The sequence below is a fragment of the Ascaphus truei genome, chromosome 14 (assembly GCF_040206685.1).
Source record: "Ascaphus truei isolate aAscTru1 chromosome 14, aAscTru1.hap1, whole genome shotgun sequence".
Lineage (NCBI taxonomy): Eukaryota > Metazoa > Chordata > Amphibia > Anura > Ascaphidae > Ascaphus > Ascaphus truei.
The window spans coordinates 19,469,845-19,493,182 of record NC_134496.1 but is presented as its reverse complement, the minus strand read 5'-3'; the positions used below and the strand labels follow the sequence as shown (position 1 = coordinate 19,493,182).

The 23,338-nt window shown below is 48.1% G+C and overlaps 2 protein-coding genes and 1 long non-coding RNA gene across 10 annotated transcripts in view; 1 reads left to right on the top strand and 2 right to left on the bottom strand.

The window, feature by feature from the left end:
• The window catches only part of LOC142465742 (uncharacterized), an 87,569-nt gene extending 76,695 nt beyond the window's left edge, over positions 1-10,874 (bottom strand). The window contains exon 1 of the transcript XR_012787958.1: positions 7,832-10,874. The gene's annotated coding sequence lies outside the window, so the exon portion shown is untranslated. The remainder of the gene's footprint in view (positions 1-7,831) is intronic.
• LOC142465744 (uncharacterized) lies at positions 1,751-6,697 on the top strand. The gene is made up of 3 exons (XR_012787964.1): positions 1,751-1,903; positions 5,942-6,002; positions 6,243-6,697. It is a non-coding gene; the product is annotated as an uncharacterized LOC142465744 (long non-coding RNA).
• Positions 10,875-11,092: 218 nt separating the features above from the next.
• On the bottom strand, positions 11,093-16,681 carry LOC142465738 (uncharacterized). 8 transcript variants are annotated; one of them, XM_075569995.1, is made up of 9 exons: positions 16,632-16,681; positions 15,975-16,071; positions 14,882-15,571; positions 14,649-14,762; positions 14,480-14,566; positions 14,180-14,254; positions 13,761-13,862; positions 13,208-13,633; positions 11,093-12,259 (listed from the first exon to the last, which is right to left on the bottom strand). In XM_075569995.1, exons 3-9 carry the CDS (start codon positions 15,567-15,569, stop codon positions 11,307-11,309), a joined length of 2,445 nt encoding a protein of 814 aa, XP_075426110.1. In that variant the 5' UTR covers positions 15,570-15,571; positions 15,975-16,071; positions 16,632-16,681; the 3' UTR covers positions 11,093-11,306. The 8 variants fall into 8 exon arrangements, with proteins under 8 accessions (XP_075426110.1, XP_075426103.1, XP_075426104.1 ...); XM_075569988.1 differs by lacking the exons at positions 15,975-16,071; positions 16,632-16,681 and adding exons at positions 15,708-15,799; positions 16,340-16,601; XM_075569989.1 differs by lacking the exons at positions 15,975-16,071; positions 16,632-16,681 and adding exons at positions 15,708-15,799; positions 16,409-16,600.
• Between the last annotated feature and the right edge of the window lie 6,657 nt (positions 16,682-23,338).

The window sequence follows — 23,338 nt, the reverse complement described above, 5'->3', positions numbered from 1 at the left end:
CCTGCTTCAGCACGGCGTCTCCTCCTTTCTTCCTAGGGGAACTCAGACCCGCGTTGAGCCCAGAGAAACTCCTCTGTAGGTCCTCTATACCAGCTTCCGCAGCTGGGGAGCACTTCTGTCTGCCCCCCTTCTCTGGGGAAAACAGTCTCTCTGTCTGGCAGCTTCCTGTGTCTTTTAAAACACTCATTCAGTTCATTCAGACCAGGCTGATTAATTAGGCAGCAGCTGCATTAGCCATTCCAGTGAGGATTAACTCTCTGTGAGCTGGAAAAGTACACTTACTGCACTGCTCCAGCACCTAGAGATACCTGATGATATCACAATACAACAAAGAACAAAAATGCCCAAAACTACTTCCATTGTGACAAAAATACACAGTGCAATACCTATATATCTCTTGTAAAAAGGGTCATTTACTTTAACCCTTTGGCCAAAGCGTCTTAAGCCTGCTGCCACTTACAAGGCATGACCGAAGCAGGTCCTAACTCTAACCTGGGTTAAAATTCTTATTTACCTGTATAATTACAGGAAGAATGATCACATTGGATCTGTCATAACCTGGCACCATGAAACTGACCTGCAACTTGGAAAGTGGGGTGGGGCAAGCTTAAACCTTGGGGGGGAGGAGCCACGACCCTCCCATAAGCAACTGAGACCAGCTGCACACAATTAGCAAAATACACAGATCCCCAACAAGCTCTGAGAAACCCCAACCATTACCACATCTTATCTTAATATATAAAATCGAATGGTTAGTGAGGTTAGTGCTATCTGCGGTGAATCTGATTGGTCCGTGACTCATTGGCCAAGAGGTACGCCCCACTGTGACATCACCTCCTTCACTCTCACACACTTGCAGTCACACCCAACACTGTACACACACTCACACTCAACCCTGTACACACACACACAGTCACCCCTGTGTACACACACATTCACAGTCACCCCTGTGAAACAACAACCTGTACACACACACACACACACTCTCAGCCCTGTGTACACACACACACTGTCAGGCCTGTGTACACACACACACACACACACACACACACACTCTCACCCCTGTGTACACACACACACCCCCTCCGCTCACCTCTCCCGGCGCTCCCGCTCCCCTCATCTCCATCCCCGGCGGGGGAACAGGCAGCGGACCTCGCGGCGCCTCATCTCCATCCCCGCGCAGCGGACCCCCTTCCTCCCTCGCGATGCGCCTAAGATGGCGGCGGCGCCGAGTGAGAAGATGGCGGCGGCCGGAAGTAGTTCCCTCGCGGCGCCGAGTGAGAAGATGGCGGCGCCCTGAACTACAGGTAGGTGTCGCGTGTGTGTCGCTCTAGGTGACGTGTGTGTGTGTGTGTGTGTGTGTCACTGTGTGTCTGTGTGACAGTGTGTGTGTGTGACACCGTGTGTGTGTGTGTGACACTGTGTGTGTGTGTCACACTCTGTATGTGTGTGTTGCCCCCCCTGCCTTTCATGCCCCCCCCGCCTTTAACGCCCCCCCCGCCTTTCACGCCCCCCCCCCCGCCTTTCACGCCCCCCCCCGCCTTTCACGCCCCCCCCGCCTTTCACGCCCCCCCCCCGCCTTTCACGCCCCCCCCCGCCTTTCACGCCCCCCCCCCCGCCTTTCACGCCCCCCCCCCGCCTTTCACGCCCCCCCCTGCCTTTCACGCCCCCCCCTGCCTTTCACACCCCCCCTCACGGCCTCCGGGCAACGCCGGGTATATCATCAGCTATCAGCTAGTAATATATAAAATCGAATGGTTAGTGTGGTTAGTGCTATCTGCGGTGAATCTGATTGGTCCGTGACTCTCATTGGCCAAGAGGTACGCCCCACTGTGACATCACCTCCTTCACTCTCATACACTTGCAGTCACACCACACGCCCAGAACCTCTGAGGACTCCTTGGTAAGTTGACATATCACACTGTCACCCCCCACACTCACACACAACCCTGTACACAAAGTCACCCCCTAACATTCACACACACTCAGTGTCACACTCACACTCAACCCTGTACACACACACACACACACACACACACACACACACTGTCACCCCTGTGTACACACACACATCTTACACATTACACACATTCACACTCACCCCTGTCAAACAACAACCTGTACACACACACACACACTCTCACCCCTGTGTACACACACACACACACTCTCTCACCCCTGCGTACACACACATCTTACACATTCCACATATTCACACTCACCTCCCATTCTACATCACCTCACATTACCCGTGACTAAACTGCCGACCATTATCTTAATTCTCCCTCCGCAACGACAATCTCAGCTCTGGCCACATGCCCGTCTAAACCGCTCATACATACCCGCCGCCGCGCACAGTACACCGCCCGCACGCGTCCATTACCTTTATTGTCCCTGTGCACATCATCTCTTGCCGCCGCGCACATTACACCGGCCGCTCTCTGGCCACATGCCCGTCTAAACCGCTCATATATGCCCGCCGCCGCGCACATTACACCGCCCACACGCGTCCATTACCTTTATTGTCCCTGTGCACATCATCTCTTGCCGCCGCGCACATTACACCGGCCGCTCTCTGGCCACATGCCCGTCTAAACCGCTCATACATGCCCGCCGCCGCGCACATTACACCGCCCGCACGCGTCCATTACCTTTATTGTCCCTGTGCACATCATCTCTTGCCGCCGCGCACATTACACCGGCCGCCCGTACGTTTCAATATATGGCCGTACAACTTCAATCTCTGTGCACATACCCGTCTAAACCGCCACCTTCACATGTACGCCGCTCACATTACACCGCACTCTTTATACATTTGTACTAATGCCCGACAAACTCTGTTACTATTCAAATACATTTCTCTTTCTACAATGGCGTGCACCTACGCAGCGTCAATTCTATTTATAAAATGGCCGACACACTTAAAATATTTTTCTATTATCCATTTATACTATCTTTTCAAATATTTAATTTATTTCATAGCCGCTATATCATACTTTAATTTACCCTCAACATTGCTTCATTAACACATTAACACACATATTACATTCATACATTCAACATCATTCCCACATCAATTACATACATTTACATCTAGCAATGCGCTCCGCACGCCAATCTCTGGATAAGCTCCGCAGACATCAGTTTCAACAGCAACTCACACACAACACACACGGCCGCCAATTTAAAACTTCATTTTAAATTAATAAATTTACATTGTGCGCCAATTTTTTACTTTCTTTAAACAACTACATACAAACATTTGCCTTTTAAACAACTAAATACAAACATTTGCCTCTACAAACACATGGACGCCGCTCACATTACACCGCCCACCCGTAGCTACTCTTTATGAACTTCAATAAATTCTCAAACAACTCACTTACAATTACAATAAATTTATATCACTAAAACGCCGTCCGTTTACTTTTGTATAAATACTATTCCCGCCCCTACCTTCGCCTAGCCAGTCTTTTCAAATGTTTTAAAATGGCCGACAAAGTCTGTTACTATTCAAATTTAGATCTCTTTCTACAATGGCGTGCACCTACGCAGTGTCAATTCAATGTATAAAATGGCCGACACACTAACTATTTTTTTCTATTATCCATTTATACAATCTTTTCATTACTTTTCTTTCTTTCATAGCCGCTATAATAATTTTCATTTACATTACGCTTTGCTAATTTATTTTTTTTATCCATTCTTATTATTTTTTCATTTCTTTACTTTCTTTCATAGCCGCTATATCATACTTTTATTTACCCTCAACATTGCTTCATTAACACATCAGCACACATATTCATACATTCAACATCATTCACACATCAACTACATACATTTACATCTACCAATGCCCTCCTTCCTCTTTCCACTACCCACACACAACCATCATTACTCTACACCCAACCACCCCACCCATCCTCTTCACATCCCACCACCAACACCCATCCTCTTCACACCCCACCCCCCACACACATCCTCTTCACACCCCCCCCCCACCACCCATACCCACCCATCCTCTTTACACACCACCCCACACTTCCTTACTCAACCAACCTTACTCTTCCCACACCACCCCTACCCACCCACACTTCCTCTTCACACACCACCCACACCAACACTTCCTCTTCCCACAACACCACCCCCCACCCTTCCTCTTAACATACCACCCTCACCCACCCTTCCTCTTCCCACACCCCCCTCACCCACCCACACTTCCTCTTACCACAACACCCCCACCCACCCTTCCTCTTTTTCCTTGCCACTCTCACCCCTGTGTACACACACACACACACATCTTACACATTCCACACATTCACACTCACCTCCCATTCTACATCACCACACATTACCCGTGACTAAACTGCCGACCATTATCTTAATTCTCCCTCCGCAACGACGATCTCATCTCTGGCCACATGCCCGTCTAAACCGCTCATATATGGCCGCCGCCGCCGCGCACATTACACCGCCCGCACGCGTCCATTACCTTTATTGTCCCTGTGCACATCATCTCTTGCCACCGCGCACATTACACCGGCCGCCCGTACGTTTCAATATATGGCCGTACAACTTCAATCTCTGTGCACATACCCGTCTAAACCGCACCTTCACATGTACGCCGCTCACATTACACCGCACTCTTTATACATTTGTACTAATGCCCGACAAACTCTGTTACTATTCAAATAAATTTCTCTTTCTACAATGGCGTGCACCTACGCAGCGTCAATTCTATTTATAAAATGGCCGACACACTTAAAATATTTTTCTATTATCCATTTATACTATCTTTTCAAACATTTAATTTCTTTCATAGCCGCTATATCATACTTTAATTTACCCTCAACATTGCTTCATTAACACATTAACACACATATTACATTCATACATTCAACATCATTCCCACATCAATTACATACATTTACATCTAGCAATGCGCTCCGCACGCCAATCTCTGGATAAGCTCCGCAGACATCAGTTTCAACAGCAACTCACACACAACACGCACGGCCGCCAATTTAAAACTTCATTTTAAATTAATAAATTTACATTGTGCGCCAATTTTTTACTTTCTTTAAACAACTACATACAAACATTTGCCTTTTAAACAACTAAATACAAACATTTGCCTCTACAAACACATGGACGCCGCTCACATTACACCGCCCACCCGTAGCTACTCTTTATGAACTTCAATAAATTCTCAAACAACTCACTTACAATTACAATAAATTTATATCACTAAAACGCCGTCCGTTTACTTTTGTATAAATACTATTCCCGCCCCTACCATCGCCTAGCCAGTCTTTTCAAATGTTTTAAAATGGCCGACAAAGTCTGTTACTATTCAAATTTATATCTCTTTCTACAATGGCGTGCACCTACGCAGTGTCAATTCAATGTATAAAATGGCCCACCCTTCCTCTTCCCACACCCCCACCCACCCTTCCTCTTCCCACACCCCCACCCACCCTTCCTCTTCCCACACCCATCCTCTTCACCCACAATTCCTCTTACCCCACCACAACACCCACCCACCTTTAACACCCACCCCCATAAATGTTTTATTTTACACACTTTGACCAAAAAAATAAATATTCTTTCAACCTACAATTAAAACACCACACTAAATTTTCTAACACCACCACACAGCCATCCTTCACACACACACACACACACACACACACACACACACACACACACACACACACACACACACACACACACACACACACACACACACACACACACACACACACACACACACCCTTCCTCTTCCCCAAACACACCCATCCAAACAAAATTCCTGTTCCCTCACACCCCTACCCTTCCTATTCCACCACCCACCCACAATTCCTCTTCAAACACCACACCACCCACCCACCTTTACCACCACCACCCCCACATAACTATTTTCTTTTACACACTTTCACAGGTCACAAAAAACAACAACATTCTACCTAAACACAGCACAGGAAAACTTAAACTCACACAAGGTAAGTTATTAACTTTCATGTATGCATTGTACAACTATTTTATTAACATCATACCTACACATTACACTTTTTATTCCATATATTACAATACACCATTATTAAATACTTACATCCATATACGCCATTATTACATATAACTTTTACATTTACTAATTTACTATACACATTTATCAATTACAATTATATTTACATTTACATCTACAAACACCCATTCATTAACTTTTTTCCCTCTTTTTACAGGCATCAACATTACCGGCTTTCACACTTCTACAAACCCCCCTTAACCACCCCTCCAATCAAAAAAATCCTTCCTCTTCCCTCACCCCACCCGCCATTACTCTTCACAACACACCCCACCCTTCCTGTTTAACACAACAACCTTCCTCCACAACCATCAAACCACACTTCCTCTTCCCTCACCCCCCCCCTGCCCTTCCTGATCCAGCACACACACCCACAATTCCTCTGTTACATCCCAACCTTACTCTTTATCCCCTGCACACCATTACTCTTTTTACCACCACCAAACTTGCTATTTCACTACCCCCCTCCAAAAATAACTATTTCATTTTACACCCTTTCACAGGGCACTAAACAATCAAAACTCTACAACTACAAATACATTCTACTCACACAAATTTATATACCGCTTTTTATTCTTCATCAACGACAATAAAACATTTTTACACATTTTATATATTAGTCTTCGTTTTCATTCTATTTCATTCATATACTTTTTATAAGAAACAACATTCTTTTTTTTTTATCCATTCACATTCCGGGCAACGCCGGGTCTATCAGCTAGTGCAATATATAAACAGGTGTCCCTCCCTAGAGGAGACACTAACTGCTGCGTCTCGCAGGACGCTACCTCCCCCGGGTGATCCCACCCCGTGTCCAGTAACCCCACACAATATGTCCCCCACCCTCAAGTGGGATATGTATGTGTGACTGCGCAGCCACTATGTCCTGTATGAATAGGTGGTATAGTTGGTGCACTTGTTGGTTACCTGCCGAGCACTCCAGTGCCCGGGCCTGCCAAGGAACTTCACAAAGGATCCTGATGACGGCTGAATACAGGAACTACCGTCCGGGGCGATCCCACCCGGATGGCTGCTGCCGCGACAGCAAAGGTCTGAGCCCAAACCTCTGGATTGACGCGCAGCGTCTGCTGGGTCCCTAACTGGCTCTGGATAGTAAGGGGCAGGGTCCCTAACCTGGGGCCTATCCCTGACACATCTCACACTACTGGGTGGCTCAGGGCTATCTGGGACCTCGGGGGCTGCTGGCCTAGTGCAGGGAGTCACTGACTCCTGCACCCTACCTCCTTCCCCTAGCTTCTCCTGGCGCCGACTGACCCTCTCCTCAAAACCCCGCGAAAAGTATCTCTTTTCCTTGCAGGACAATCCTACATGCCCTATTGGCCACTCTGAGACACCTGGTGCCTTCCACCCGTAGCCTCCTGTGAATTGTAGTCCCGTGTAGGCTATTCCTATATTGGGGCCGCGTGCGCGATTCTACTGCGCATGCGCGACTCCCTAATGGCCGCCGCAACTCCCTGGCCTCATCTGCGCATGCGCGATGACACAGCATGCACGCGCAACCACAATGGCGGCCCCCGCCAGCCGGGTGCGCCACCGAGCCTCCTAAGGCTCGGACCGCTTCCTACTCCGGCCCCCACCTTTGGAAGCAGCCGGCGGGTCCGTCGCTGGCTTCGGCGGCACCCGCGACCGCGCTGCCACAAAGGAGGGGGGTCTCTAGGAGCCGCCAGGGACCGGGGCTACACAGGTAAATATCAGTCGCTACCCATTCAAGGAGAACTCATTTACCTTTTATCAAAGCCATATAGTGGCATTCCTCACCCTTTGAATATCTGTCACTGGGGCTGTAGCCTTAGGCTGTAACTTTGCTAACTACCGTAGTCAGGGTCACAGTTCAAAGGTCAGGGCGAGAGAGAGGCAAACAGGGTCCAAGTTCCAGCAGAGCTTCAGCAAGGCAAAGCGTAACAGGATACAGACAGGGTCCACAAACACAAGGCAAGTGATACCTTACTCAGGGAAAGGACTGATCACTCAGCTGAACATTTATAGGCCTAGACCAGGTGCAGACCATTACCAGTTCAAAGAGGAAGCTAACTTCCTGTTTTGGTGGCCATCTTGGTGCACCCAGCGACTTCACATAGGCCCCCTGATAACAGTGGCCTGTGGAAGAAATCAGTGTTTTCTACGGCCTTTCTGGATAAATTTTCTCTTGCAGTCAACATAGAACTACAGGACTTCTGTAACAAAGGACACTATTTAGAAAGAACATACCATATGCAGAAAGAACAGCTTTTAAAGAGCCATCGATTGAACCCAAATCGTAATTAGACAAGCTGATAAAGAGGGTGCTATAATTATTCAAATGGGGCGAGGGGAAGGGAGAGGAGACGAGTAGGGACTAGGCAATTTAAATACATAGGAGGTATTGAAGGAGTCTAGTCAGGGGGTTAGGTCATCTCTTAGCTCCAGCGAGGAAGAAACAGATTATCACTAAAAAGGGAGTATGAATTTTTATTTACAGACCATCCGGTTCTACCGGTTTTTGAATCATCTCCCCAAAATCCACAAGGATTAAGGCAAAGCCCCCACGGAGACCTATAATCTCTGGCATTGGGATCACTCACAATCTCTCTCTGAATATATTGATCATTTCCTCCGACCTTTAGTTTGAACATTACCCTCCTATTTAAAGTATACAATTCACATTTAAAAACAAACAAAAAAAAAGTGAAACGAGACGCGGAATACATGTGGATTTGATTTGATGCAAATTCATTATACACGTGAATGCAACAGGATTTGGGTTGGGTGGTTACAAATGTTTTTCTTGGTACCCACAGTGCTGTTCCTATGTGACAGAGATTTTATTCCCCAAAATTACAATTTTATTCTTACCCATAATCATTTCTATTTTTTTTTATACAAGAGGTGGGGAATGGGTGGGTGGATGAAATGTATCTCTGGCTCTTCCATCCTTGTTCATATCTACTTTTTTATTGGAAATCTTGCACCCATTTACATTTTTCTGCATTTGCTTTCCCATTGCTTATTCTGTACACACAGCTGAAACAATCAATACATCTTTGTTTCCAGAACCATACTGTTGTAAGCTTCTCATTTTCTTATGTTTGGATCTAGAGGTTTTTTTTAACATTTCCAAATATATCAGTGCTTAACCATAAAATAAATTAAAACAAACTACACGTTTCGTTACATTGCTATCTGTATTCTCTACCATTCTTTTCACCTCCTATATCAACCAATTGCCCCTAAAAATATTTGTTTACCCCAGGGGTTCCCAATTCCAGCCCTCAAGACACCCCAACAGCTTAAGTTTTCAGGATATCCCAGCTTCAGCACAGTCTCTGCCCAGATCAGATTACAATCTATGTTTGCAGAGGTCTGTGCCTGATGCACAGGGAGATCAAGTGACTTGCACAAGGTCACAAGGAGCTGACACCGGGAATGGAACCAGGTTCCCGATTCACACTCAGTGTTGTTATTCTCAGTCACGGAGCTGCTCCTTCTCCCTTTTGTGTCTGTAACATTCCTATGTGCAATGCTGAGTCCCGCGCGCTATACGGGGATTGTGAAGCCATCCCAGTCCCATTGGGAGAAAAGCGCTATATGAAATAAAAGTTATTATTAATATTGGGAAAGACTACAAAGGACACAATCTATCCCAACACTTCCGTGAAGGCCTTGCGATGAACCCCAAGGAGTTAGCATTGAAAGGCATTGAAATAGGGCATATAGGCACTAGGGGTAGAAAGGTCTTTCTAAAATTAGATAACAGCGGGAAAGATTTTGGATCCGTAACCTACAAAGCCTCACTCCTAATGGTTTAAATGTGGACATAGATTTAGCAGGCTCTCATTGAGTAAATGAGCGAGCAGTGTTTATATATATATATATATATATATATATATATCCTTTTTTTACCTGCGCCCCAGAATTTGACTCCCATTCATCTCTATTTTTTTTTTAGTTCATTTACTTTTATTTTAATTATTAATTCCATATTGTGTCAATTTTTTAATTGATCTACTATATTTTACCACATTATTTTACTGTATTTCAGGTACATAAATAGCCCAACAGCAGTTTGTATGTTTGCAGTAGGTGTTTATTTAGACTTTCTTGTACACCATGTATTAGCGCCATTGATAATTACTATATGAGGATCTCTGATGGGGAAGGGGTTCAAATGAACTATTTAAGGACGGGTACCACCAACCCCTGCATCAGCTGACTTCTCCTGACAAAGTGAGCAAGGGTCGCGAAACGCACAGGGTAAGTGTGCACGTGAGCCGAGAGATTCGGGAGTCCTGCCATCGTGCAGGGCCGGATCCAACGCGGAAAGGAACTTCTCTACGTCTGGAGTATCGAGTTAAAGGCCCGGGCAGCTCCCAGTACCAGGCGGACCCCACAACAAGCCCTGCTGATGTGATTTATTACACGATATTAAATGATGAGTGCAACCATTAAACGTTTTCACCTATTTTCCCGATGAAAGGTTCATACCCCATTTGGTGTTCTCTAGGGCGCTCTCTCCTACTTTCTGCATGATATATATACACCTACTTATCTTATGTCTGTGTATAGTTATCTATATTATGTGTGTATATATTGTTTTTATGGGTGCGCATATATACAGAGTAGAAAGATAATAAATGCTGCACACTAATAAAAAAAATCAAAAGGGGATACAACTACCGGTGCTCCTGGTTCAGGATTCTCCGTGTCAATCCAGGGTTAACGAAATGAAGAAAATCAGGGCTCCACGGATTTGCTCAACGAACTCATTTATTGCCAATAGACTTGACGTTTCGGCCACACAGGTCTTTCTCAAAAGCGGAAATGGCAAACGCCAGTTCTGCTTTTGAGAAAGGCCTGTGTGGCCGAAACGTCAAGTCTATTGGCAATAAATTAGTTCGTTGAGCAAATCCGTGGAGCCCTGATTTTCTTCATTGCGCATATATACACACAGATATCTCTCTCTCTCTCTGTGTAGACACCTATATAAAGAGACGTCTCTCTCTCTGCATATAACTTATATACATTTAATAACATACAATCCTAAAAACAATCTGTGTAATAAATTCTCTGCCGACTCCTTCGCGTTTCATTTCACGGCGCGTTCAGTTCATATACACGGTGAAAATATTCAGCTGTACACCTCGCCCTCTCGTCCCTTGGTTTCTCCCTGTCCCCACATTGAGATGCCCGTCCAGTGCAGGCTGGCACTTCCTTTTAATGTTCATCATGTGCAGACTGGCACACCTTCTCCCTGATACCCTCCCAGAGATGGCTGCCATCTGCAGGCTTGCACTTTTTTGCCCCTGTGCCAGCATGGCAGGCTTGTCTGGGCAGACTGGCAACGCGCCCTATTGGTGTTCACGTTGAGGTAGGGGAAAGTGGCCTCCCCTATGTTCCAGGCTGCCCACAGGGCTTTGCGGGTCTCACCTGGGTAGCACAGTGATTCTGGGTGGCGCCGCTGAGCATGACGCTGGAAAGTGCTACTCCGCAGGGTGCTCAAGTGTTGACCACACACCAAACAAACTGCCCCGTCTGTGTGCCAGTCATAATCCACCAGGAACTTGTGGCGCCAGTAATCCTGAAAGTAACGGCGTTGACGCTTCTTCTTGCCATCCTGTGCCAGTCCCTGCTTTTCTTGGGTATCCCCTTCTTGTTGCCCCATGGCTTTCTGTGCCAGTCTCTGCTGTCCTTGGGTATCCCATTGTTGCCCCTTGGCATCCTGTGCCAGTCTCTGCTGTCCTTGGGTATCCCATTGTTGCCCCTTGGCATCCTCTGCCAGTCTCTGCTGTCCTTCGGTATCCCCTTCTTGTTGCCCCTTGGCATCCTGTGCCAATCTCTGCTGTCCTTGGGTATCCCCTTGTTGTCCCATGGCATCATGTGCCAGTCTCTGCTGTCCTTGGGTATCCCCTTGTTGCCCCTTGGCATCCTGTGCTAGTCTCTGCTGCCCCTTGGTACTATTCTTCCTCTTCTGTTGCCCCTGACCATCCTGTGCCAGTCTCTGCTGTCCTTGGGTATCTGTGTCCTGTGCCTGTCTGTGCCACCCCTTGGTAATATTCACCCTCTGCTGCCCCTGCGCATTCGGTGCCCATTTCTGCCGTCCCTTGGAATTCTGTACCTTCCCCCCACTCTTCGTGGCATAGTTTGCCTGCGGGTGCTCCTCCTGTTTCCTCAGTCGCTCTGCAAAGGTGGAGGCCGAGAGTTAGTGGGCAACGCCTGTGCCCTCTCTCCAACACGCACAGCTCTCTCACCCTGCTCCCCTCTCTCCAACACGCACAGCTCTCTCACCCTGCTCCCTCTGTCCAACACGCACAGCTCTCTCACCCTGCTCCCTCTGTCCAACACGCACAGCTCTCTCACCCTGCTCCCCTCTGTCCAACACGCACAGCTCTCTCACCCTGCTCCCCTCTATCCAACACGCACAGCTCTCTCACCCTGCTCCCCTCTGTCCAACACGCACAGCTCTCCCACCCTGCTCCCCCCTCTCTCCAACACGCACAGCTCTCTCACCCTGCTCCCCTCTCTCCAACACGCACAGCTCTCTCACCCTGCTCCCTCTGTCCAACACACACAGCTCTCCCTCACTCTGCTCTACTCTCTCCAAAGCGCACAGCTCTCTCTCTGCTCCCCTCTCACACTGTTCCCCTCTCTCACCCTGCTCCTTCTCTCCAAAGTGCACAGCTCTCCCTCACTCTTCTCCCCAACGCGCACAGCTCTCTCACCCTGCTCCCCTCTGTCCAATACGCACAGCTCTCTCACCCTGCTCCCCTCTCTCCAACGTGCACAGCTCTCCCTCACTCTGCTCTACTTTCTCCAAAGTGCACAGCTCTCTCTCACTCTGCTCCCCTCTCTCCAACACGCACAGCTCTCACGCAGTTCCCCTCTCTTACTCTGCTCCCCTCTCTCCAACATGCACAGCTCTCCCTCACTCTGCTCTCCTCTCTCCAAAGCGCACAGCTCTCTCTCTGCTCCCCTCTCTCCAACGCGCACAGCTCTCTCTCACCCTGCTCCCCTCTCTCACCCTGCTCCCCTCTCTCTCACCCTGCTCCCCTCTCTCCAACGTGCACGGCTCTCGCTCACTAACGTGCACAGCTCTCTCTCTTTGCTCCGTGCGCACACACGTCTCACCTTCCCGGCACCGCTCCCAGCCTTGTCGCAGCGCTCTCCTCACCCCCCGGGGCAGGTGGGCAGAGTAGGAGTGGCAGTTCTGGATGTGGCGGGTGATATTGCCGACCTTGGCTGACCTCAGCTGCCTGTCGCACACCATGCACTGCAGGGTTTGCCCCGCGCCCTCCGCCACTAGGAACCGGCTTTTCCACAGGGTGGGCACCCGCACCGCCCCTCTCCGCTGTCCCACTCCTGCCTTCTGCTTCTTCACACCAGCCGCACCGGGGCAGGCCAGGCGCCTCTCCCTGCACCAGACGTGGAGAATGTGGCGCACGGTGAGTGGGTTCAGGTTCAGATTGTGGGCGATGAGGGGGTAAGGGTGCCCGCTGTGCCACAGAGTGATCACCCGCAGGCACTGGTTCCGCAGTGTGGACGAGGCTGTGCGATCTGCAGGGAGGGGAGGAGGGATCAGAGCGCGCACGGCTATCTGTCGTTACAACGTGCATAGCGATCACTCAGGTTAACATGCACTAATCTCTCACTGTAAAGATAAACAGCTCTCTCTCTCACTCACTTGTCTTCTCTTCATCCTTTGGCTCCTCCGTATCTTCCCCGGACTCCATGCTTGGGGGAGACAATGTACAACTCTTACTGCTCCAGGGGGCAGAACTCTGACCTGTAAAATACACACAGCCCATGTACAGCACGGGCAGCGGCAGTGCCAGCCTCCCCCTCTCACACTACTACACCATGACATGTATACACAGCCCAGGTACAGCGCGGGCAGCGGCAGTGCCAGCCTCCCCCTCACACACTACTACACCATGACATGTATACACAGCACAGGTACAGCGCAGTGCCTGCCTCCCCCACACTACTACACCATAACATGTATACACTTCACAGGTACAGCACTGCAGCAAGGGATTCTGGGTAATGACATGCAAATGAGCACAGTTTTAAGACACACACATAGCGGCTAAATTGCCTTACCCCTCTGTGAGTACAGGCGTAGGGTGTATCCTCTAAGCAAGCTGCCATCTGCAAAACTTCTAATTTCTATGGGTGCTGCAGAAAGAAGGGAAAGGGGGGGTAAGCTATGTAGTGAAAATACCACCCTCTGAAGTGGGCGTTTGACACCACAGGACAGGTAATTGGATTTTCAGACTCCCACAGGATCCATATTACTTGTTAAGGGGAGAGGGCAGAGATCCCAAAGCCGGGAGGCGGTCATATTTAAGGCCCCCAGTCGAAAATTATTCTCTGTGGAGCAGTACGGGGAATGTGCATTACCTGTCTGCTTCTCCCCTGCAGGTTCCTCTCTCGTTTTCCCCTTCTCACCTGTGGGCGTTTTTAATGAGAATAGTCTTTTCTTCCTGCCTGAGGGGAGAGAACCCTGTAATGAGAACACCCCCCGTCATAAGAACATCTCCACGCAGCCCCAGCAGAGCGTCTCACTTACGTGGTTTGCTCTGCAAAATATCGCATGTGTCCTGTAGATCCTCAGCGTCCAGAAACACGTCGATCTCTGCGGGTTCTGTGGGAGATAGCTGTGGTGCTCTTCTGCATGCAAGCTCTGCGAGACAAGACAAGGTGGTCAGAGGTGGGCTACGTCTCGTCACAGATGTGTGAGAAGCTGTCTTATACCTTCTCCCACACTCACAATCATCCTTAAAAGAGATCACTGCATGGTACCTGTAGTCTTGTGTCTGGTGAAGCCAGTGGTCTCTGGTACCAGGGGCCTGACCCTGGCAGTCTTGACTGCCTCTTGTTTGAATGCAGCGACACTGGCAGTCTCTTGTATTACTCTTGGGACGCAGGCAGTCTCTTGTATCACTCCTTGGATGTTGTCAGTCTTAGCTGCCTCTTGTTTGAATGTAATAATTTTAGGAGTCTCTTGTATCACTCCTCGGACACTGGCAGTCTCTTGTATCACTCCTTGGATGCTGTCAGTCTTAGCTGCCTCTTGTTTGAAAGTAATAATTTTAGCAGTCTCTTGTATCACTCCTCGAACACTGGAAGTCTCTTGTATCACTCCTCGGACGCTGGAAGTCTCTTGTATCACTCCACGGATGCTGGCAGTCTCTTGCATCACTCCTTGGATGCTGGCAGTCTCTTGTATCACTCCTTGGATGCTGGCAGTCTCTTGTATCACTCCTTGGATGCTGTCAGTCTTAACTGCCTCTTGTTTGAAAGTAATAATTTTACCAGTCTCTTGTGTGAAAATGGTACTAGCTGTCTTTGCCGTCTCTTGTTTGAATGCAGTGATCCCCTCTGTCTCTTGTCTCACCCCAGTGATATTGGCGGTCTCTTTTGGGGGGTCCCAGGCTGTGATTGGCGCCTCCTGCTCCTCCTCCTTAATAGCGCACACGGGTAACGCCATATCTGAGTGAGGGAAAGGATAAGGGGGGAAGAGTGGGGGGTTAGGGGTAGAGAAAGTTAGGGAGTTAGTGGGGGAGAGGTAGAGTGGGGCAAAGAGAGAGGGGGTAATGTCATTATATATCCATGCCAAGTAACTCACACACCCCCTGCCACTCGCACCTTTCCAGTTCTACCAAGTTGTGCAGAGGAAGAGAGAGTCTGTGTAAAGGAAGTGTGGCGGGGGGGAGCGAGCTTAAAAAGTGGAGATAGAAAGCATTAGGGGGGACGGGTAAGGGTGGTGGAATCAGAGGAGAAATAGTTAGGGGGGCAGAGAAAAAGTAGGGGTGGAGAGTTGGTTGGAGAGAGGTAGAGGGGGCGGGGGGAGTGGGAGAGAGAAAGGGGGTAGACGGTCATTATATATCCATACTGAGTCTCTCTCCACACTTATCACACCCCTCGGTACTCGCTCCTTTCCAGTTCTACCATGCGGACCTCCTCCTCACGTCTGTGTTAGTGTTCAGAGCCTAGAATCGTATGTACAATTGTATTTATTTTGTTTCGCACCAACAGTGTCTGCAGCGCTTTACACAGAAACAGTACAGGGTGTGGATAAGAGCAGTAACATACGGTGAAAGCAGGCCCTGTCCTGAAGAGCTTACAATCTAAGGGCTCATTATCTGGGGAGCCTGGTCATACTTATCAACACTATATAACTCAGCCTGCATCACTTTTAAGTAGTCAATGGGTATATACAGCTGATAACCCTGCTCCCAGTCATAAAACGTTATATACCGCTCTGCCCCATCTAGAAAGCGGCTATGACGTCTTTTTTTTCTCTCCCATAGGCCGTCCGAGACGCACCACTTCCCGTCTCTGAGGCGGCTCAGGTTCTCAGGAAAATCTCCGGCTCCGGAGATGCAGTAGGCCTCGGAGGACTTCCGGGGGTCTACCATGGAGGCGGCGGGGCTTGGAGGCCAGAGCGCCCCAAGTAACCATCGAGATGGGCCTCCGGACACCATAGAGCTGGCAGAGGAGGGATAGAGCACCGCCCGCACCACACTGTAGAGAGGAGACCTCCAGTTACCATAAAAACGGAGGGACGAGGATAGCGTGCCTCCTTCCCTTCCCAGCCTTTGCTACCATAGAGAGTGCAGGCGCGGTGCTGCGCAGAGCGTCGCCAGCACAGAGGATAGCGCGGGAGTCACATACCATAGAGCGAGGAGCCAGAGCGCCTCCTCCCGCACGCCATAATAGAATCGGGGGTGCAGTCTCACCCCTATAATATATTTCCATGGCATAGGGATTAGACTGTATGATAAGGAATTATTAGCACATCATGCTTTATTATCTATAACTGCACATTATATCACAAGATCAATAAATATACATGTATTTCTATTCTATGTATTACTCTTATTGAATTATACATATTTATATTGTAAGGTGCACGTTTATATTATATGTATATAAATCCAAGTTTATATATACATGTAAACTTGGATTTATTTTATATTCAGTTTAAGTTATACATTTGTATACTGTTTATTTTTTTTTATTTGTAGTTATTTTAATATGTACTGTTAATCCTATTTAATCCTTTAAATATGTATATTGTTTGTTATATTTATTGATTTTATTACATTATACATGTGTTTATATTTACAATGTCATATGTAAGTATATCTCAGGTATATTTATGGATTTTATTAAATCATACATTTATATTTCAACTTACAAATAAATATATGTACGTCGTTTAAAAACATTTTACATTTTTTTATTTTAATGTTATACAGATCTGTTATTTTTAAAGTTTATTTAATGATACGTGTATTTATTTATATTTAAGCTAATTTCAATGTATTCATTTTCTGAAAATATTTATATATTTTAAAATGTTTGACACATTACAACCTCAGATTTGATGAGCTTTATTTGACTTTATCTCTAGTAAGTGGGCTGGCATATGTGCCAAGCTTAGTATCATATCTTCATTATTTATATAAACCGTGTACACTATATTGTGTTTGTCTCTATTCTGGGGTGATCCTGCTCCTTCTGCACTTTGGACTTTTGGAAACAAGTCCTCATCAGAGGTTTTGAGCGGATCTTACACCCAGTTTCTTTCACCTGCATCTAATTATTCACTTTAATATTATAATATCAGTGTGGGAGTTCCTGTCCATTCTTTGGGTGTGTGGTTTACCAGGGAGTAATACATTGAAAGACTGTTCATTGCAATGTACGGGGCACAGAGATATGATGACAAACACACGGTTACGTTAAATGGTCAGGATTATATATAAAGACATTGCTTGAACAGTTAATGTATTTTGTATATCGTAACATAACAATGTTTTGGATGGATCTCGTGTTTTTGCTGTGGGTAGGAGTTAGATGTTGCAGCCAGGGATAGGAGTTCCACGTTGCAACCGTGGGTAGGAGTTATACGTTGCACACGCAGGTAGGAATTATACGTTGCAGCTGCGGGTAGGAATTATACGTTGCAGCTGCGGGTAGGAATTATACGTTGCAGCTGCGGGTAGGCGTTAGATGTTGAAGCCGCGGGTAGGAGTTATACGTTGCACAAGCGGGTGAAGTTATACGTTGCAGCCGTGGGTAGGAGTAAGATGTTGCAGCCGGGGATAGGAGTTACACGTTGCAGCTACGGGTAGGAGTTATACGTTGCAGCCGCGGGTAGGAGTTATACGTTGCAGCTGCGGGTGGGAGTAAGATGTTGCAGCCGCGGGTAGGAGTTAGGCGTTGCAGCCGCGGGTGGGAGTTATACTTTGCAGCCGCGGGTAGGAGTTACACGTTGCACACGCGGGTAGGAGTTATACGTTGCAGCCGCGGGTAGGAGTTACACGTTGCAGCCGCGGGTAGGAGTTATACGTTGAAGCTGTGGGTAGGAGTTATACGTTGCAGCTGCGGGTAGGAGTTATACGTTGCAGCCGGGGATAGGAGTTACACGTTGCAGCTGTGGGTAGGAGTTACACGTTGCACACGCGGGTAGGAGTTAGATGTTGCAGCCGCGGGTAGGAGTTAGACGTTGCAGCCGCGGGTAGGAGTTACACGTTGCAGCTGCGGGTAGGAGTTATACGTTGCACACGCGGGTAGGAGTTAGATGTTGCAGCCGCGGGTAGGAGTTATACGTTGAAGCCGCGGGTAGGAGTAAGATGTTGCAACCGCGGGTAGGAGTTACACGTTGCAGCCGCGGGTAGGAGTTACACGTTGCACACGCGGGTAGGAGTTATACGTTGCAGCCGCGGGTAGGAATTCGACGTTGCAGCTGCGGGTAGGAGTTATAAGTTGAAGCTGTGGGTAGGAGTTATACGTTGCAGCCGTGGGTAGGAGTTATACGTTGAAGCTGTGGGTAGGAGTTATACGTTGAAGCTGTGGGTAGGAGTTATACGTTGCAGCCGCGGGTAGGAGTTAGGCTGAGTCCAAGGTCAGCGCTTAGGCGCTGTGGCGCGCTGACACTTGTCAGTGAGCCCTGCAGCCGCAATGAGAGCGGCTTTAGCAGGGGCTCGCGCACGCTTCCCCAGGCGTGCGGAGGCGTAGCACTTAATTTTTTTTTAGTTTTTGGCGCTCACGGGAGCGCAGGGCCGGTCACGTGAGCGGCTCGCCCAATGTGGGCGAACCAGCTCCGTGACGTCACTGCCCCCCCCCCCCGAAGCCCCCGGACGGTGCGCGAACTAAGGCCAGGGAAAGCACCCGCTTTCCCTCAGCGCGCCTCCGCACGGCTGGAGTCACCAAGGACTCAGCCTTAGACGTTGCAGCCGCGGGTAGGAGTTATACGTTGCACAAGCGGGTAGGAGTTATACGTTGCACAAGCGGGTAGGAGTTATACGTTGAAGCTGTGGGTAGGAGTTATACGTTGCACAAGCGGGTAGGAGTTATACGTTGAAGCTGTGGGTAGGAGTTACACGGTGCAGCTGCGGGTAGGAGTTATACGTTGCAGCCGCGGGTAGGAGTTATACGTTGAAGCTGTGGGTAGGAGTTATACGTTGCAGCCGCGGGTAGGAGTTATACGTTGCAGCCGCGGGTAGGAGTTATACGTTGCAGCTGTGGGTAGGAGTTATACGTTGCAGCCGCGGGTAGGAGTTATACGTTGCAGCTGTGGGTAGGAGTTATACGTTGCAGCTGTGGGTAGGAGTTACACGTTGCACACGCGGGTAGGAGTTATACGTTGCAGCTGTGGGTAGGAGTTACACGTTGCACACGCGGGTAGGAGTTATACGTTGCAGCCGCGGGTAGGAGTTATACGTTGCAGCTGTGGGTAGGAGTTATACGTTGCAGCCGCGGGTAGGAGTTATACGTTGCAGCTGTGGGTAGGAGTTACACGGTGCAGCTGCGGGTAGGAGTTAGACGTTGCAGCCGTGGGTAGGAGTTATACGTTGCAGCCTAAGGTAAGATTTAGGCGTTGCAGCCGCGGGTAGGAGTTAGGCGTTGCAGCCGCGGGTACGAGTTAGGAGTTGCAGCCGCAGGTAGGAGTTATACGTTGCAGCCGCGGGTAGGAGTTATACGTTGCAGCCGCGGGTAGGAGTTACACGGTGCAGCTGCGGGTAGGAGTTACACGGTGCAGCTGCGGGTAGGAGTTAGACGTTGCAGCCGTGGGTAGGAGTTATACATTGCAGCCGCGGGTAGGAGTTATACGTTGCAGCCTAAGGTAAGATTTAGGCGTTGCAGCCGCGGGTAGGAGTTATACGTATGAATGTCTCCCCACTCTGGTGAGCTGCCTAAGACCGCGGTTATACACTGCGCTGGCACGCGTCAGCGTGCGCTCATCGCATTGCGGCGCCTCGCTCGAGCGATGTGGGAATTGTGATGGAAGTGATTGGGGAGGCGTGGCGGACGCGTCACGAGGCTGGTTCGTCTTGATTGGCTGAACCGCCCACGTGACGCGGCTATCGTTTCAAAAGACAAAAAAGTTGTCTTTTCAAAACGCACTCCGTCGTGCGCGCACTCTACGGGGCCTCATAGGCATTCAGCAATTTGTGGTTGTGGCGCGGTGTATAATCGTGGCCTAATGCTGGCGGATACTTTCCCACTACTCTTCTTACCCGGGGAACTAATGATTGTCACAGGGGTGAATCTACGATCCTCACCAGCAACATCTCCGCTCCCTCTGCACTGGGGGGATTCAGAGAGGGGGCTGCAAGTGAAGCCCTCGATGATCGCATGCTCTAGCATAATATGTTCCTTAATAATGCAACACATACATCTGGCCCTTCTTATCTATATACTCCTGACAAAGCACACCATGGAATCAAAGAATTTCAGATGGAACCGTTGGATTAACAGACTGAAGCTACTAACTTGTTTTGCTTTCCCTTTGACTTTGAGATTGTACTACAGTAATTGGTATAGGTGCATTAAACTGTAGAATAAGGTATCTCTACAGGCCTGCTACCTGCATTCCCAGGACCCCATGGAGTTGTTTGTTGAGTGGGGTAAGGTGCTGGCAGCATGTTGAGAGGGGGGGGGGGGGGGGGGCACTGTTAAGCATGCTGGGCCCAGCAGGGAAAGGCCCAGAAGTTGCATCCAATGTCCGGTCGAGCTTAACTTCTGAATTCAACCAGCACGGCCTTCGTCACAGCCAAGCCTGGGACAGTTGTATCCCCCCCGCCCCCCAAGTCCCTGCCCTACAGAGCTTACAATCTAAATGGAATAATAGAAGATTTACAGAATATAACAGGAGTAAGTGCATATAACCCGAATGGATCCCCCTATTTCCTAACTTACAAGCACTGGTACCTTTCCCTACTGGGGTAGCAAAATGGCAGTTTAACTCTCAATAGGAGGCCGCAGTATAATCTGTTGCGGCCTCCTATCTGCTCGTGTGACGTTAAAATATAAGGCACCACTGGCATTACCTTTCTGGGAACCAGGGTCCCAGAACCAAAATGAATGCACTTCAGCTCAGAGACCCTCTGCTTTCAAACCACTTAACCTTAAAAAAAAAGGGGGAGGGGGAGTCAGAAGGGGAACGGCTACTTTCATTTTTAGGCTAAGGAGGGACATCAGGCCTGAAATAGCAGAGACAATCGGTGACTTGGGAATGGATGTCAGGAGTAAGCTAAGGGAGTTCAGAGATACAGCTGTGTGTCCTGTGTAGAGGTGATATTTGAAACCAAAGGCGCTACTGACATCACCAAGTGAGTGTTTCTAAAGAGAAAAGGAGTGGTCCCAGGAAGGAGCCCCGAGGCATCGAAACCCCCTCCCCCTCCTACAGAGGAGCTAGCAATAGAGACAATGAAAGCCATTAAAAAGATAAGAGAACCATGTATGTATGTATGTCTTTATTTATATAGCGCCATTAATGTACATAGCGCTTCACAGCAGTAATACACGTAACAATCATATAAAGAACAAATAATACAAATAACAGATCATGGGATTTAAGTGCTTCAGACATAAAAAATTACATTTAGGAAGAGGAGTCCCTGCTCCGAAGAGCTTACAATCTAATTGGTAGGAAGGAAGTACAGAGACAGAAGGAGGGTGTTCTGGTAAGTGCGTCTGCAAGGGGCCAAGCTTTATGAGAACATGAACATATATATATATATATATATAATACACATTTTAAGTTATGGTGGGTGAAAAAGGCGAAAAGAAACCTCCACCGTTAGCATATAGCAAATAAAAATATCACTTGTGAGCACAATCACGTCTTAGACAGGTCTGCAACCCTGCCTTTCAACCATTACCACCTAGCATACAGTGCTTCCACTGCAGCAAGGGATTCTGGGAAATGACATGCAATTGAGCACACCATGTCACCTTTTGCCTGAAACCTTTTTTACATGGAACCCTTATAAACCAATGCTCACTGTTAACACAGCTTTTAAGCACAGCATGGGATTATATGCAAAGCCAGAGAAACCACTCACAGACATGTTTTGACCTTGATGGGTCTAATCAGTGTGAGGTTGGTTGTACTGGCTTTGCAATTTTCAAGGCTGTAGGATTTACCATACACATTTTAAGTTATGGTGGGTGAAAAAGGCAACAAGAAACCTCCACCGTATATATGTCATTTCCCCCCCAAACACGAGTCCGATGAAAGAGGCTGCAGAGTTGATGCTCAAAAGAATTAATCATTGTCTCAACGAAAAAACAATATATATATTTATTTATATGAAAAATAATTACATATTATAAATATGCAATTAACAACCATCATTGTGTTTGAAGTTATATATTAATTTATGAGCTCTACTAATGTTCATTTAAAAACAGAATATGTATACAGTAAGGCCCCAGGTATACGGCGGGTTCCGTTCCAGGGGCCGCCGTATAGTGAAAATCGCCGGAATTTTCAGTTCTGTGCATGCACAGAATGGTGTTTTCGCCGTTCTGCGCATGCGCGGCCTATGGTCTGCGTGCGCAGACACCGGTCTGCGCAAGCGCGACGGAGAATCAAAGATGGCGGACCCCTTCTCGGTGCCGCCGTATAGGCGGATCGCCGAAAAGCGGAGCCCTGCTGTATTCAGGATTTTTTTTTATATTCTCATTTACATTATTTAATATTCAATTAACTCCCTAACATTGTCTCTCAGCCTACAATGCACACATAATGTTTTTGTATCAAAGTATGTTTATACTTTTGTAACAATTTACAATGGTATAATACACACACACACACACACACACACACACACACACACACACCAATTTAAAATACGGGCGCTGCGCTGTGGCAGTAGAGGGGTTAAGTGACGCTACAGGGCTCTGGCAGGGGACATGTTAAGTCATGCTCTGCCGGGGGAGGAGTTAAGTGATGTTCTG

Excerpts from the sequence above, each read along its gene's own strand:
- LOC142465738 (XM_075569988.1), bottom strand. The coding sequence starts at position 16,566 with ATGGTGTCCGGAGGCCCATCTCGATGGTTACTTGGGGCGCTCTGGCCT. Across the intron at positions 14,567-14,648 it reads TATTTTGCAGAGCAAACCAC|GCAGGAAGAAAAGACTATTC; the intron begins GTAAGTGAGACG and ends CTCTCCCCTCAG. Across the intron at positions 12,260-13,207 it reads CTGGGAGCGGTGCCGGGAAG|AGCGACTGAGGAAACAGGAG; the intron begins GTGAGACGTGTG and ends CCACCTTTGCAG.